The sequence below is a fragment of the Cherax quadricarinatus genome, chromosome 3 (genome assembly GCF_038502225.1).
Source record: "Cherax quadricarinatus isolate ZL_2023a chromosome 3, ASM3850222v1, whole genome shotgun sequence".
NCBI lineage: Eukaryota > Metazoa > Arthropoda > Malacostraca > Decapoda > Parastacidae > Cherax > Cherax quadricarinatus.
Window position 1 is genome coordinate 69,185,424 of NC_091294.1, and position 17,871 is coordinate 69,203,294.

At 39.6% G+C, this 17,871-nt stretch overlaps 1 protein-coding gene across 4 annotated transcripts in view; it reads right to left on the reverse strand.

Moving 5' to 3' along the window:
• LOC128705316 (2,4-dienoyl-CoA reductase [(3E)-enoyl-CoA-producing], mitochondrial) overlaps positions 1-16,865 on the reverse strand; it is a 145,485-nt gene extending 128,620 nt beyond the window's left edge. The window contains exon 1 of one of the 4 annotated variants that reach the window (XM_070092150.1): positions 5,145-5,288. Coding sequence is in view for 1 of the 4 variants with exons in the window: in XM_053800532.2 (XP_053656507.1) it covers positions 16,735-16,812 (78 nt within the window). In the remaining 3 variants the exon portion in view is untranslated. Of the gene's footprint in view, positions 1-5,144; positions 5,289-12,927; positions 13,072-16,734 lie in introns of those variants that run through there. The other 3 variants (XM_053800532.2, XM_053800542.2, XM_053800537.2) reach the window with 3 other exon arrangements.
• Between the last annotated feature and the right edge of the window lie 1,006 nt (positions 16,866-17,871).

Here is a 17,871-nt window from a genome sequence, read left to right on the forward strand (position 1 = left end):
TATTTGGATTCAATATTGCACTGGTAGTTATACTAGAGGTTATTTGGCAGTACAAGGTAATTAAGAGTACTCTAAGATAGTAAATGTGGTATAAAACAGGTAAAGGTAATTAGACAAGTAATGGTTATTAAATGTCAAAAATGTTAAGAGTAAATTGTACTGATAGTAAAAATGGTAATTAATTATTAATTTTAGTAAGTAATATCAATTAATAGTATTTAAAAAATATGAGGTAGTAATATGGACAGAGAAAGTATCAATTCAGCTAATAATTAACCAAACAATAGTAAATAAGAAAATTACATAAGGTGACTTATGCTTACTAGTAAAATCACATAATGAGGTAGTTGATTATTTAATTACTAAGAGATTGTACTATGAAATTTGAACAATAATGGAGCAAAACATACACTACACTACGTAGGCTTTTAAGTTGGACATTGTTTAGTTATTCTCTTTAAGATTAGTATCCCTGAGAAATCGTGATAGATCATTCTCGTTCATGATTGTGTACAGTTGACCAACATTTGTTTTCCTAACTAGAATTTTCCCATCCCGTGTGAAGCATTGGTGTATTGTGTCATTATTCTCCCGCTTAAGTTTTCTGACTCTATACAGGAGGTTCTGACGTTTTTTGGTAAGACACTCGTTTATGTATACCTCTTTCTTTACTTTAATAGATGCAATTATTAAGTCTTTTTTCCTGTCATGTGAGTGGAATCTAAGCATAACACTTTTTCTACCATGGGATCCTAGTAACCTGGCTTCTTTTATTTCAGACTCTGGTACAATAACACTTGTTTGGTCCTTTATGATCTGCAGAGTAATTTCTTTACTGTTTGTTTGGTTCATATCACTGGGAAAAAGTGGACTGTTAACTATTACTGCGTCCGATAGTTTATCTTGTTCAGTTTTATCTTCTTGGAGAGCAAAGTAGTCGCTGAACTGGTTATCTAAGTTGTTCTTCCATTCTTTTACTGCTTCTTCAACCTTTGTATTAAGAGATATTATTTGTTGGGTATGGCTATCTATGACTGTTTGGATGGTCTTGTCACAGTTAGTCATTCCTGGTGTTGTTAACTTTTGTTCAAGACTGAGGATTTTGTTCTCGAGTTGTGTCATCCTGGTGTCTTGTTTTGTTAGCGTCTCTCGAAGATTCATATTTTCAGTAACTAATTAACAATGTACAATGGAAACCTGCTTATAGGCCATAATCCATTCCAGAAGGTAGGCCTAAACCCGAAATGGCCTAAAATCGAAGTAATATTTCCCATTAGAAATAATGTAAATCCACTTAATCCATTCCAAACACCCAAAAATATTAACAAAAATACATTTTTTCAAGAATGCCTATAGTTTTACATACAGAAAACAATGAGAAAGAAATATAAAGCAGTAATTTTAATTATAAATGAACATTACATACCTTTATTGAAGACTGGTTGGCATATTCTTTACGAGATCCACATGCAACTGCCTTACCTTTTCACAAATTATCGCCTCCATAACACTATCTCCCGCTAACTGTTTTTCTTGGTCCACACCAACAACAATTTCCCAACATCTTCGTTGTTTGCCATCATTACCACCCCTCTACCACCATCACAACCACTACCCCCCTCTACCACATCACTACCACCATCACAACTGCTACCACCCTCTACCACCACCACTACCACCCACTACTACCATCACTGCCACCCTCTACCACCATCACTATCACCCTCTACCACCATCACTACCATGCTCTACCTTTGTAGAGGGTGGTAGTGATATTTCTCCACAAAACTTTGCAACTCATTCTACGAGTTCTTTCTTGAATTCTATCGTGTTTCTCACCATCTTTACCAAAGGGCTGGCCTCTGAACTTTCTTTGGCCCCATGGTGGCTTATTTCACAGTTGCAATTAACAAAAAAGCACCAGAAACAATGGATGAAGCCGCAAAGTATGTATTCCTAATCCAACAAGAAAGACACACAGACGGAGTGTCATACGCATGAGGAAGAGCGTCGCCGGTCGGTGGCGACACATCTCATACCAACGATTTCTGAGAGCATGGCTGATATCAGGAGCAAAATTTCGCCAATAAAAGTACTTGATTTCAAAATTGGCCGATTTCCACAATGGCCTTTAACCAGGGTTCCACTGTACATATATGGAAACTGAAAGAAATTGCAGAAAAACAAGTGGCTTTCTTTTGTGCTTAACAGTGTTTTATTATATGAAAGCTACATTTTGTAATACTGCAGAAAGAAATAAAGTTTGTTTGCATAATATACTGCTGTTAAAAATCACATTGAAGTGGTTGGCCGAAAGGGAACACTTGGAAGTTTCAGGAAAAAGATTTCAGATTTCAGGGACTTTTAAGCACATAGCTTCAACTCACATTGAGTCAAACACTGGGGATATCAAAGATAATTTTGTGCCTACAAGTTCTGTTACAGCTAACCAGGAAGCATTTCTACATAGGGTTTGTATTTTAATTAAGTGTCCTGTATACATAGTATGCACAGTAGTATGAATGAATGTTTTCCATCTCAGCAACACTGAATGAACCACTTAAGCAGTTGTCAGTCTTCTCATGAAATGATGTGACTGACACATCGGCAGTCCTTTCATGAAAATGTGAGCGACACATCGAACAACCCAGGAATTTTCCCATGTTATGTTTAACAATAAGGATGTTGTTAAGCATAATATTTAGTTGGACCTCACCTGCTCTACTCCCAAACCTTTTTACATTTTGTTTGGGAGTAGAGCAAGTGATGCCCATCTCAATATTATACTTAACAACAACCTTATTGGTTAACATAACGAGGGAAAATTCCTGGGTCTACACCTTGACAGCAACCTGAAACTCAACACCCATATCCAACACATCACAAAGAAGTATCTAAAACATCTGGCATACTTTCGAAGATACGTTACTATGTACCACAAACAGCACTACTTACACTATACTGTGCTATTCACTGATCTACCCCTACCTTACTTATGCTATTTGTGCCTGAGGCTCCACAACAACAAATCACCTAAAACCAATAGTAACCCAGCACAAAGTTGCAATGCGAATGATCACACAATCCATGGCTAGACAACCCCCCCCCTCCCCACTTTTCAAAGACCTAAACCTACTCACTATACAAAACATCCACTCATACAGTACTACTGTGCAACTACATTTACAGAATAATCAATTCTAATATAAATCCTGACCTTAAGTGCTTTCTTGACAGTTGCAATAGGACCCATGGACACAATACCAGACACAAAAATCTTTATGACATTCCTCATGTCAGGTTAAATCTTCTCAAAAACTCAATGTACATAAAAAGACCCAAAATCTGGAGCACACTGCCAGGAATCTCCAGAACCACTGGCTCAGCTAGCATTTTTAAAACTACAATTAGAAAACACCTTATCTCCTTAACTTATCCCAGTCCATCATAAATAAATATGTAAAAACTATACATGCATTTGCTCAATATCATGAACATAAGTAAAACATCATAATCAATATACATATACTTACTCTCAATATCTGTAATCCTCTCAAATGTCAATCATTCCAAGGTGTCCACCTCAGGTTAATAATCAAAAGTGTAATTCTTCTCTATCAAACTAATAGAATATTGAATTTTCTTGTAGTCATTGCAGCTCACCTAATGACCATATGTACAATTATTGCACTGTTATTGCCTTATTAATCATAAGTTAGTCTTAAGTTTGGCCAAAATGCTCTGCATATACATGTACATGTAAAGGGGGTTTTGGCATGTACTTCCAATTGTTATACTCCTTTGTACAAACATGTACAGTATCATGCTAAAATAAAAATTACTATTATTATCAACCAGTCAGTCCCCTGGAGTATACCTGGAGAGGGTTCCGGGGGTCAACACCCCCATGGCTCGGTCTGTGACCAGGCCTCATGGGGGATCAGGGCCTGATCAACTAGGCTGTTACTGTTGGCCGCAAGCAACCCAACGTACAAACCACAGCCTGGCTGGTCAGGTATTGACTTTAGGTGCCTGTCCAGTGCCTGCTTGAAGACAAAGGTCTACTGGTAATCCCCATTATAAAGATAAGATAAAGATAAAGCTTTATTTCTTTGTAAAGGTTACAATATGTAATTATAATTTTGGTTTGCTAAGTACAAAGAAAGCCACTATTATGCCAGGGCATTTCAGGCAGACTAATCTTAATACATAGTAACTACTTAAAACTAGACAGATAATAGTACATAGTAACTACTTAAAAGTAGTAGTGATTAACTGTATTACAGTTTTATTTAACCTTAATACTAAAGCAAATTAGTCAAGGTGGTTTTTAAGAATAATACTGAATGCTGGGAGGCAGTTGAACAGTCTCGGGCCCCTGACACTTATTGTGTTGTCTCTCATCGTGCTAGTGACACCCCTGCTTTTCATTGGGGGATGTTGCATCGTCTACCAAGTCTTTTGCTTTCATAGAGAGTGATTTTCATGTGCAAGTTCGGTACTAGTCCCTCTAGAATTTTCCAAGTGTATATAATCATGTATCACTCCCCCCTGCAATCTAGGGAGTACAGGTTTAGGAACTTCAAGCGTTCCCAGTAACTGAGGTGTTTTATCACAGTTGTGTGTGCCGTGAAGGTTCTCTGTACATTTTCTAGTTCAGCAATTTCACCTGCCTTGAAAGGTGCTGTTAGAGTGCAGCAATATTCCAGCCTAGATAGAACAAGAGACCTGAAGAGTGTCATCATGGGCTTGGCCTCCCTAGTTTTGAAGGTTCTCATTATCCATCCTAATGAAACAATGTGAACAAAAAAAATTTATTTCTTTGCAAAGCTTACAATGTATGTTTACATTCCATAATTTGATTGGTACAAAGAAAGCCACTATCATGCCAGAGCATTTCAGGCAGACTTAACCTAATACTTAAAGATTACTTAAGTCTAGTCAGGTAAAGAGTGATAAATTTCAAATATCTTACTGTATTATTAAAATGAGGTAGTCAAATTTTTTAGTCAGTCCCCTAATGAAACAATGTGAATGACACATCAACCATTCAGTCTCTCATGAAAGGAATATCCATTAGGACTCTTCATTGACCATTACGGTACAGTATAAGAGGCCATGCACTTATATATTTCAAATCCTACCTTACTAAAGGGGATATCAATACGTCACCATTAAGGACACAACCTCATCTACACGGCCACTTGACACTGGAGTGCCACAGGGAAGTGTCCTTGGTCCCCTGCTCTTCCTCTTCTACATCAATGATCTTCCCAATGTATCAATACCTGAAACCAATTCTCTGCTGACAATATGACTTCTGTCATCTCCCACCCAAATCTTGCCTCACTCAACACCATTGCTAATGAAGAGCTATAAAAAAATATCAACCTGGATGACTGCCAATAAACTTACACTTAATACTGACAAAACCTTCTATATTATGTCTGGTAACAGAACAGGTGTTGCACAACTGTACATTATGACTGACAACACTCTTACTGACTTTTTTGGGTTATCCTAGGTTCTCTACACATATGCTGCTATGTATGATAATTCTATGTAACTGTATTGTGTATACCTGAATAAATTTACTTACTTACTTACTTACTTAAACATAATGAGGGCAAATTCCTGGGCCTACACCTTGACAGCAACCTGAATTTCAGCACCCATATCCAACACATAGCACAAAAAAGCATCCAAAACTGTTGGGATCCTCTCTAAGATACATTACTATGTACCACAATCAGCCCTACTCACTATACTATTCACTCATCTATCCCTACCTCACATATGCCATTTGTCCATGGGGATCAACAGCAGCAACCCACCTAAAACCAATAATAACCCAACAAAAAGCCACAGTAAGAATTTTCATGCAATCCAATCCTAGGCAACCCCCCCCCCCTCTTCAAAGACCTAAACTTACTCACTGTTCAGAACATCCACACTTACTACTGTGCAAACTACATTTACAGAACCATAAATTCCAATATTAACCCTGAACAAAAACACTTTCTTGATACTTGTGACAGGGCCCATAGGCATAATACCAGACACAAAAATCTTTATGACATTCCCTGTGTCCGACTAATTCTATACAAACGCTTAATGTACATTAAAGGGCCTAAAATCTGGAACTCCCTACCTGAAAACTCTAGAACTGCTGACTCTGCCACCATTTTCAAAACTACCATCAAAAAACATCTTATCTCCCTAAGAAATAAAAAAGGGAATTAGAAAAGCAAAAAGAGATTTTTTATGAGGTTAAAGTTGCAAGAGAATCGAAGACTAACCCAAAAGGATTCTTTCAGGTATACAGAAGTAAGATCAGGGACAAGATAGGCCCACTCAAAAGTTCCTCGGGTCAGCTCACTGACAGTGATAAGGAAATGTGTAGAATTTTTAACACATACTTCCTCTCAGTTTTTACACAGGAGGATACCAGCGATATTCCAGTAATGATAAATTATGTAGAACAGGACGATAATAAACTGTGCACGATTAGGGTCACAAGTGACATGGTCCTTAGGCAAATAGATAAATTAAAACCTAACAAATCCCCAGGCCCTGATGAACTGTATGCAAGGGTTCTAAAGGAATGTAAAGAGGAGCTTAGCACACCTTTGGCTAATCTTTTCAACATATCACTACAAACTGGCATGGTGCCAGATAAGTGGAAAATGGCAAATGTGATACCTATTTTCAAAACAGGTGACAGGTCCTTAGCTTCGAACTATAGACCAATAAGCCTAACTTCCATAGTGGGAAAATTTATGGAATCAATAATTGCCGAGGCAGTTCGTAGCCACCTTGAAAAGCATAAATTAATCAACGAATCTCAGCATGGTTTTACAAAGGGGCGTTCCTGCCTTACGAATTTATTAACTTTTTTCACTAAGGTATTTGAGGAGGTAGATCTTGGTAATGAATATGATATTGTGTATATGGACTTCAGTAAGGCTTTTGACAGGGTCCCACATCAGAGACTATTGAGGAAAATTAAAGCACATGGAATAGGAGGAGAAATTTTTTCCTGGATAGAGGCATGGTTGACAAATAGGCAGCAGAGAGTTTGCATAAATGGGGAGAAATCCGAGTGGGGAAGCGTCACGAGCGGTGTTCCACAGGGGTCAGTGTTGGGCCCCCTGCTGTTCACAATCTACATAAACGACATAGATGAGGGCATAAAGAGCGACATCGGCAAGTTTGCCGATGACACCAAAATAGGCCGTCGAATTCAATCTGACGAGGACATTCGAGCACTCCAGGAAGATTTGAATAGACTGATGCAGTGGTCGGAGAAGTGGCAGATGCAGTTTAATATAGACAAATGCAAAGTTCTAAATGTTGGACAGGACAATAACCATGCCACATATAAACTAAATAATGTAGATCTTAATATTACGGATTGCGAAAAAGATTTAGGAGTTCTGGTTAGCAGTAATTTGAAACCAAGACAACAGTGCATAAGTGTTCGCAATAAAGCTAACAGAATCCTTGGCTTCATATCAAGAAGCATAAATAATAGGAGTCCTCAGGTTGTTCTTCAACTCTATACATCCTTGGTTAGGCCTCATTTAGATTATGCTGCACAGTTTTGGTCACCGTATTACAGAATGGATATAAATTCTCTGGAAAATGTACAAAGGAGGATGACAAAGTTGATCCCATGTATCAGAAACCTTCCCTATGAGGATAGACTAAGGGCCCTGAATCTGCACTCTCTAGAAAGACGTAGAATTAGGGGGGATATGACTGAGGTGTATAAATGGAAGACAGGAATAAATAAAGGGGATGTAAATAGTGTGCTGAAAATATCTAGCCTAGACAGGACTCGCAGCAATGGGTTTAAGTTGGAAAAATTCAGATTCAGGAAGGATATAGGAAAGTACTGGTTTGGTAATAGAGTTGTGGATGAGTGGAACAAACTCCCGAGTACAGTTATAGAGGCCAGAACGTTGTGTAGCTTTAAAAATAGGTTGGATAAATACATGAGTGGATGTGGGTGGGTGTGAGTTGGACCCGATAGCTTGTGCTACCAGGTCGGTTGCCGTGTTCCTCCCTTAAGTCAATGTGACCTGACCTGACTAGGTTGGGTGACTTGGACTTGGACCTGCCTCGCATGGGCCAGTAGGCCTTCTGCGGTGTTCCTTCGTTCTTATGTTCTTAAGATACTCCACCATCAACTAACTACATGAAAACCATCCATTCTTGCGCACACACATCCTCCTCATTTACACCTACACTGACCCAAATGACTGTAAATATAGAATTCCAAATATAGCTAATGCCTAATTAATCTCAAGCTAGTCCTAAGTTTGCCTGAGATAATCTAATATAGGAGCTTTAATAGAAACTGTGTATCATGCCAAGACAAAACTATTCTCATTACTAATTTTACAAATTGTTATAATCTTAATGTTCTGAACTATCTCACTATTGTAAATCCATTTAATCATTTGTAATTTGTAATAAAGAGTAAGAATTATTATTAGTCTGCCCAAAATGCCTAGGCATGCTAGGCATGCTAGTGGCCTTCTTTGTAATTATTGTTTTATAATATGTAAGCCACCCAGTGTAATCTTTACAGAGAAGTAAACATTTGAATTTGAATATGAATGGGAATGACAACATATTTGGGTTGATAAATCCACTTGTGGCAAAACATTCTAGGATTCATACAGTCACTTGCAGTGAAACATTCTAGGTTTGATAAAGCCACTTGCAGTGAAACATTCTAGGTTTGATAAAGCCACTTGCAGTGAAACATTCTAGGTTTGATAAAGCCACTTGCAGTGAAACATTCTAGGTTTGATAAAGTCACTTGCAGTGAAACATTCTAGGTTTGATAAAGCCACTTGCAGTGAAACATTCTAGGTTTGATAAAGCCACTTGCAGTGAAACATTCTAGGTTTGATAAAGCCACTTGCAGTGAAACATTCTAGGTTTGATAAAGCCACTTGCAGTGAAACATTCTAGGTTTGATAAAGCCACTTGCAGTGAAACATTCTAGGTTTGATAAAGCCACTTGCAGTGAAACATTCAAGGTTTGATAAAGCCACTTGCAGTGAAACATTCTAGGTTTGATAAAGCCACTTGCAGTGAAACATTCTAGGTTTGATAAAGTCACTTGCAGTGAAACATTCTAGGTTTGATAAAGCCACTTGCAGTGAAACATTCTAGGTTTGATAAAGCCACTTGCAGTGAAACATTCTAGGTTTGATAAAGCCACTTGCAGTGAAACTTGCAAGGAACTTGCAATCCCATTCATTGACAACTGGAACAACTTTTATGGCAAACATGATATGTATGCAAGGGATGGGGTTCATCTCTCTGGGGCAGGGGTGGTAGCACTTGCAGACTCGATTGAGAAGGCCATTGGTGAAATGCCTATGATTTTAAACTGATGGAAGATAGAGGTATGGGTGTGTGTGGGAAACAAGCAGGTTGCAACACTAGGGTTGGAAACAGTAAATGTATAAAAGGCATTCAGCATGAAGTTATAAATAAAGACAATAGAACAGGTCAGCAAACAAAGGGGGACAGCAGAGGGCAGCAAGGGACTAGCTCCCTTAAGGTTTACTATACTAATAGCAGGAGTGTTAGAAATAAGATAGATGAGCTAAGATTAATTGCAAGTGCAGGAAACATAGATATTATTGCTATAACAGAGACCTGGCTCAATCTGAAAGATAGAGAGATGCCCTCTGAATGTCACATACAAGGCTATAAATTATTCCACACTGACAGGGTCAACAGGAAAGGTGGTGGAGTAGCGATGTATGTCAGAGACAATTTAAATTGTTGTGTTAGACAAGATATTAAATTAGAAGCGTCAGCCACTGAATCTGTTTGGTTACAGCTTCTCGAGGGCCGAGAAAAACTAATTTTGGGTGTGATTTACAGGGCCCCAAATCTTGATAGGGAGTGCAGTAAACTTCTATGGGACGAAATTCGTAAGGCATCTACATACGAAAATGTTGTGCTAATGGGAGATTTCAACTATAGACAGATTGACTGGAGCAATTTGACAGGAAATTTAGAGTCAGGTGACTTTCTTGATACGATCCAGGATTGTTTTTTAAAACAGTTTGTGACAGAGCCAACTAGGGGAAATAACCTCCTTGACTTGGTTCTTGCCAGTAGGGAAACACTAATTAATAATCTTGAGGTTAATGATGAGCTTGGGGAGAGTGATCACAAATCACTCAGTTTTAACATATCATGGAATTCCCCTAATAATGGCAATCAAGTCTCCGTCCCTGACTTTCGCTTGGCTGATTTCATAGGACTGAAAAATTACTTAGGTGGGCTGAACTGGAATGACCTGACTAGGGGTCAGGTAGGTGGTGATGGTTGCCGATATGATGCTTTCCAGGGCATAGTTCTAGCTGCTCAGTCAAATTATGTTCCAAATAGGGAAATCAGATCAAACAAAAATGATCCTAAATGGATGAACAATAGATTAAAATATCTGATTGGTCAAAAGAGAGGCATATATAGGCAAATCAAAAGAGGAGAGGGGCAATTAAGAAATCGATATATTCAGTTAAAGAGAGAAATAAAAAAGGGAATTAGAAAAGCAAAAAGAGATTATGAGGTTAAAGTTGCAAGAGAATCGAAGACTAACCCAAAAGGATTCTTTCAGGTATACAGAAGTAAGATCAGGGACAAGATAGGCCCACTCAAAAGTTCCTCGGGTCAGCTCACTGACAGTGATAAGGAAATGTGTAGAATTTTTAACACATACTTCCTCTCAGTTTTTACACAGGAGGATACCAGCGATATTCCAGTAATGATAAATTATGTAGAACAGGACGATAATAAACTGTGCACTATTAGGGTCACAAGTGACATGGTCCTTAGGCAAATAGATAAATTAAAACCTAACAAATCCCCAGGCCCTGATGAACTGTATGCAAGGGTTCTAAAGGAATGTAAAGAGGAGCTTAGCACACCTTTGGCTAATCTTTTCAACATATCACTACAAACTGGCATGGTGCCAGATAAGTGGAAAATGGCAAATGTGATACCTATTTTCAAAACAGGTGACAGGTCCTTAGCTTCGAACTATAGACCAATAAGCCTAACCTCCATAGTGGGAAAATTTATGGAATCAATAATTGCCGAGGCAGTTCGTAGCCACCTTGAAAAGCATAAATTAATCAACGAATCTCAGCATGGTTTTACAAAGGGGCGTTCCTGCCTTACGAATTTATTAACTTTTTTCACTAAGGTATTTGAGGAGGTAGATCATGGTAATGAATATGATATTGTGTATATGGACTTCAGTAAGGCTTTTGACAGGGTCCCACATCAGAGACTATTGAGGAAAATTAAAGCACATGGAATAGGAGGAGAAATTTTTTCCTGGATAGAGGCATGGTTGACAAATAGGCAGCAGAGAGTTTGCATAAATGGGGAGAAATCAGAGTGGGGAAGCGTCACGAGCGGTGTTCCACAGGGGTCAGTGTTGGGCCCCCTGCTGTTCACAATCTACATAAACGACATAGATGAGGGCATAAAGAGCGACATCGGCAAGTTTGCCGATGACACCAAAATAGGCCGTCGAATTCATTCTGACGAGGACATTCGAGCACTCCAGGAAGATTTGAATAGACTGATGCAGTGGTCGGAGAAGTGGCAGATGCAGTTTAATATAGACAAATGCAAAGTTCTAAATGTTGGACAGGACAATAACCATGCCACATATAAACTAAATAATGTAGATCTTAATATTACGGATTGCGAAAAAGATTTAGGAGTTCTGGTTAGCAGTAATCTGAAACCAAGACAACAGTGCATAAGTGTTCGCAATAAAGCTAATAGAATCCTTGGCTTCATATCAAGAAGCATAAATAATAGGAGTCCTCAGGTTGTTCTTCAACTCTATACATCCTTGGTTAGGCCTCATTTAGATTATGCTGCACAGTTTTGGTCACCGTATTACAGAATGGATATAAATTCTCTGGAAAATGTACAAAGGAGGATGACAAAGATGATCCCATGTATCAGAAACCTTCCCTATGAGGATAGACTAAGGGCCCTGAAACTGCACTCTCTAGAAAGACGTAGAATTAGGGGGGATATGATTGAGGTTTATAAGTGGAAGACAGGAATAAATAAAGGGGATGTAAATAGTGTGCTGAAAATATCTAGCCTAGACAGGACTCGCAGCAATGGTTTTAAGTTGGAAAAATTCAGATTCAGGAGGGATATAGGAAAGTACTGGTTTGGTAATAGAGTTGTGGATGAGTGGAACAAACTCCCAAGTACCGTTATAGAGGCCAGAACGTTGTGTAGCTTTAAAAATAGGTTGGATAAATACATGAGTAGATGTGGGTGGGTGTGAGTTAGACCTGATAGCTTGTGCTAACAGGTCGGTTGCCGTGTTCCTCCCTTAAGTCAATGTGACCTGACCTGACTAGGTTGGGTGCATTGGCTTAAGCCGGTAGGGACTTGGACCTGCCTCGCATGGGCCAGTAGGCCTTCTGCAGTGTTCCTTCGTCCTTATGTTCTTATGTTCTTATGTAAGTAAGTAAGTAAGTAAATTTATTCAGGTATACACAATACAGTTACATAGAATTATCATACATAGCAGCATATGTGTAGAGAACCTAGGATAACCCAAAAAAGTCAGACAGAGTGACTTATTTCCATTGGGGTTTGATAATTAGTGTATATACCTAATATTTCAGTCATTGCCAGTCTTTCACTTCATTTTTAATATGCTATGAAATTCAATGATTAATTAAGTTCTGTAATACAGTAGGGTCCCAATAGTAATAAGTCTTGACCATTTTTTGTTATTCAAAGTAATTTACACGTATGTTACTAGGTGTGATAATTGTACTAGTGTGTACCTGTACTCAAATAAACTTAATTACTACCTGCCTTGCACTTGCTTATTTCAAATCTTACCTTAATAATAGGTATCAGTATGTCACCTTTAAAGACACAGCATCAACAACACGGCCACTTGATACTGGAGTCCCGCAGGGAAGTGTCCTTGGTCCCCTGCTCTTCCTCATATACATCAATGTTCTTCCAAACGTTTCCCAACACCTGAAACCCATACTCATTGCTGACGGCACGACTTATGTCATCTCTCACCCTAATCTTGCCACCCTCAACACCATTGTTAATGAGGAGCTGATCAAAATATCGACTTGGATGACAGCCAATAAACTTACGCTTAACACTGACAAAACCTACAATATTATGTTTGGTAGCAGAGCAGGAGATGCACAAATTAACATTAAGATTGACAACACTCTAATTACCAGACATAATGAGGGCAAATTCCAAGGCCTATACCATGACAACAACCTGAATTTCAGCACCCATATCCAACACATAATCAAAAAAGTATCCAAAACGGTTGGGATCCTCTCCAAGATACGATACTACGTGCCGCAAAATGCCCTTCTCACATTATACCACTCACTTATTTATCCATACCTCACCTATGCTATTTGTGCTTGGGGATCAACTGCAGCAACACACCTAAAGCCAATAATAACCCAACAAAAAGCTGCAGTAAGAATAATCACTAAATCCCATCCCCGGCAACACACCCCCCCACTCTTCATAGATCTAAACTTACTCCCTGTTCAGTACATCCACACTTACTACTGTGCAATCTACATCTACAGGACCTTAAACTCCAATATCAACCTTGACCTAAAACGCTTTCTTGATAGTTGTGACAGAACCCGCAGGCATAACACCAGACACAAACATCTCTACGACATTCCCCGTGTCCGACTAAACCTTTACAAAAATTCAATGTATGTCAAAGGCCCTAAAATCTGGAACACCCTACCTGAGAACTCTAGAACTGCAGACACATTCATCACCTTCAAAACTACCATTAGAAAACATCTTATCTCCCTGATACACCCCGTCAACTAACTACACGAATACCACCTGGTGGTTCACACTTGCACTCACTCACCCATTTGACCATAAACAGAAATATTAATCTCAATCTTAAAATAATGAATCCTGTGATACTCCAATACTGAAACTATGTACTGTGCCAAAACAAAAGCATTCACATTACTAAACTCTCAAACTAGTATTTAGTCACTTAGCCATAATATCAACTTACCTCATAATTTGTAATATTTTAAAATTAAGAATTAAACTATGTCTGCCCGAAATGCCTAGCCATGCTAGGTGTTCTAGTGGTACACTCTGTAATCATTATTTTACTACATGTAAACCACACAATAACCAAATTCTGTAAACTCAGCATTGTAATCCTTATAGAGAATAAACTTTGAATTTGTATTTTGAGACTAATAATACAGTGATAGTGATGATGGTTGCTAAATGTGCACCATCATCATGAGGTGAACAGGATTTTTCTCAAGTACTGCCAAGATAAAGCAATTTTTATTATTTTCCCGACGCAGTTTATATATTACTGTATGTCTTCATTTATCACGCTTTACCTATCCTGAGCATTCGAGATTTTTGGTTATTCCTGGGTGAATATTTGATGAAGTCGCCGACGCCAGCGAGTTCTCCAGGCAGTGTACTGGATGACCTGGTGAAATAAGTAATGATGACATACTAGATCAAGGTGGTATTACCCTGGTAGGTGAGTAATATTGTCTTACCCTGGCAAATGAGGGAGTTATATTGTTTTACCCTGGCAGGTGAGGGGGTAATATTATCTTAACCTGGTAGGTGAGGGAGTAATATTGTCTTACCCTGGCAGGTGAGGGAGTAACAGTCTTACCCAGGCAGATAATGGAGTAATATTGTCTTACCTTGGTAGGTGAGGGAGTAATATTGTCTTACCCTGGCAGGTGAGGGAGTAATAGTCTTACCCTGGTAGGTGAGGGAGTAATAGTCTTACCCTGGTAGGTGAGGGAGTAATAGTCTTACCCTGGCAGGTGAGGGAGTAATAGTCTTACCCTGGCAGGTGAGGGAGCAATATTGTCTTACCCTGGCAAATGAGGGAGTTATATTGTTTTACCCTGGCAGGTGAGGGGGTAATATTATCTTAATCTGGTAGGTGAGGGAGTAATAGTCTTACCCTGGCAGGTGAGGGAGCAATATTGTCTTACCCTGGCAGGTGAGGGAGTAATAGTCTTACCCTGGCAGGTGAGGGAGCAATATTGTCTTACCCTGGCAGGTGAGGGAGTAATAGTCTTACCCTGGCAGGTGAGGGAGCAATATTGTCTTACCCTGGCAGGTGAGGGAGTAATAGTCTTACCCTGGCAGGTGAGGGAGCAATATTGTCTTACCCTGGCAGGTGAGGGAGTAATAGTCTTATCCTGGCAGGTGAGGGAGCAATATTGTCTTACCCTGGTGGCCTGGCCTGGTGGTTAACGCTCTCGCTTCACACGGCGAGGGCCTGGGTTCGATTCCCAGCCAGAGTAGAAACATTGGGCGTGTTTCTTTCCACCTGTTGTCTATGTTCCCCATCAGTAAAATGGGTACCTGGGTGTTAGTCGACTGGTGTGGGTCGCATCCTGGGACACTGACCTAATTTGTCCGAAATGCACCGCATAACAAGTGGCTTTCTATGTAGTAGTATGTCATTGTTGTCAGCTAGGGCTGTATACCTTGTACATGTACTTGTAGTAAATAAAGATTAAAAAGAAGCGCTAAGCCAGTGAGGGAGCAATATGGTCTTACCTTGGTAGATGAGGGAGTAATATTATCTTATCCTGGTAGATGAGGGAGTAATAGTCTTACCCTGGCAGGTGAGGGAGCAATATTGTCTTACCCTGGCAGGTGAGGGAGTAATAGTCTTACCCTGGCAGGTGAGGGAGCAATATTGTCTTACCCTGGCAGGTGAGGGAGTAATAGTCTTATCCTGGCAGGTGAGGGAGCAATATTGTCTTACCCTGGCAGGTGAGGGAGTAATAGTCTTACCCTGGCAGGTGAGGGAGCAATATTCTTACCCTGGCAGGTGAGGGAGCAATATTGTCTTACCCTGGCAGGTGAGGGAGCAATATTGTCTTACCCTGGCAGGTGAGGGAGCAATATTGTCTTACCCTGGCAGGTGAAGGAGTAATATTGTCTTACCCTGGCAGGTGAAGGAGTAATATTGTCTTACCCTGGCAGGTGAAGGAGTAATATAGTCTTACCCTGGCAGGTGAGGGAGCAATATTGTCTTACCCTGACAGGTGAGGGAGTAATAATCTTACCCTGGCAGGTGAGGGAGTAATATTGTCTTACCCTGGCAGGTGAAGGAGTAATATTGTCTTACCCTGGCAGGTGAGGGAGTAATATTATATTATTATTATAATCAAAAAGAAGCGCTAAGCCAGTGAGGGAGCAATATGGTCTTACCTTGGTAGATGAGGGAGTAATATTATCTTATCCTGGTAGATGAGGGAGTAATAGTCTTACCCTGGCAGGTGAGGGAGCAATATTGTCTTACCCTGGCAGGTGAGGGAGTAATAGTCTTACCCTGGCAGGTGAGGGAGTAATAGTCTTACCCTGGCAGGTGAGGGAGTAATAGTCTTACCCTGGCAGGTGAGGGAGTAATAGTCTTACCCTGGCAGGTGAGGGAGTAATAGTCTTACCCTGGCAGGTGAGGGAGTAATAGTCTTACCCTGGCAGGTGAGGGAGTAATAGTCTTACCCTGGCAGGTGAGGGAGTAATAGTCTTACCCTGGCAGGTGAGGGAGTAATAGTCTTACCCTGGCAGGTGAAGGAGTAATATTGTCTTACCCTGGCAGGTGAAGGAGTAATATTGTCTTACCCTGGCAGGTGAGGGAGTAATATTTCTCAGTAAGAAGTGCCTGTAACCAGGGCAGAACATCATCCTGGACGCCATCATGGTACACTGCTCACTCTTGATGATGCTGGTGCCAGTACCACCGCTGCCACTGATTCTCCTCTTATTTATTTATTTATTTGAACATGATACAGAGATGTACAAGGAATATAATTTTTAAAATGCAGCATGCCAAAGCTCCTTGTATGCAGAGCATTATGGGTAGGCTTAAAATTAACTAAGCAATGATATATTCAGTGGACGAAAAAAATTATTGTAAAACAGATAACAGTTTTGTGGAAATTATTTAATTTCCGAAGCTATAGTGCCTAATAAGTGTTTAATGTGTTGATTTGGGTCAAAATGTATTTGTATTTTGAATGGAAGCCTGATACTACAGATGTCTATGCCATTCCTGGTTACACAGCCATACACAACTGTAGGCCAGTCAAACAAGGGGGTGGCACAGCAATATACTACTCGGACCAACTAGAATGTATCACTAATACTTGCACAAGGAATGAACATGGGGAATATATAATAGCTAAACTCAAATCCAAATACCTACAAAAACCTCTCACATTGATAAACATCTACAGAGTTCCACAGTCAAACATTAGCCAATTTAGTCAAAACCTAGGAAGTATGATAACTGATGCACGCATGAACAAAGATCACTTACTACTCTCAGGTGACTTCAATATAAATCTCCTGCAAGACCAGGACCCACACCTTACTGAATTTACAAACACAATGAGTAACTGCATGTTGCTACCAACAGTAACAAAACCTACAAGAGTTACAGAGACTAGTAAGTAAGTAAGTAAATTTATTCAGGTATACACAATACAGTTACATAGAATTATCATACATAGCAGCATATGTGTAGAGAACCTAGGATAACCCAAAAAAGTCAGACAGAGTGACTTGACCACATCTGGACCAACACCATATCCCCTTTAAAATCAGGCATAATTACAGATAATACCACAGACCACTACCCTACTTTCCTCATAACAACTCTTGGTAAAATACCCCAAGACACTACTAAAGTCACCTTCAGACTTCACAATGAGGCAGCCATTAATAACTTCACAACAGCAGTAACAAACATTGATTGGC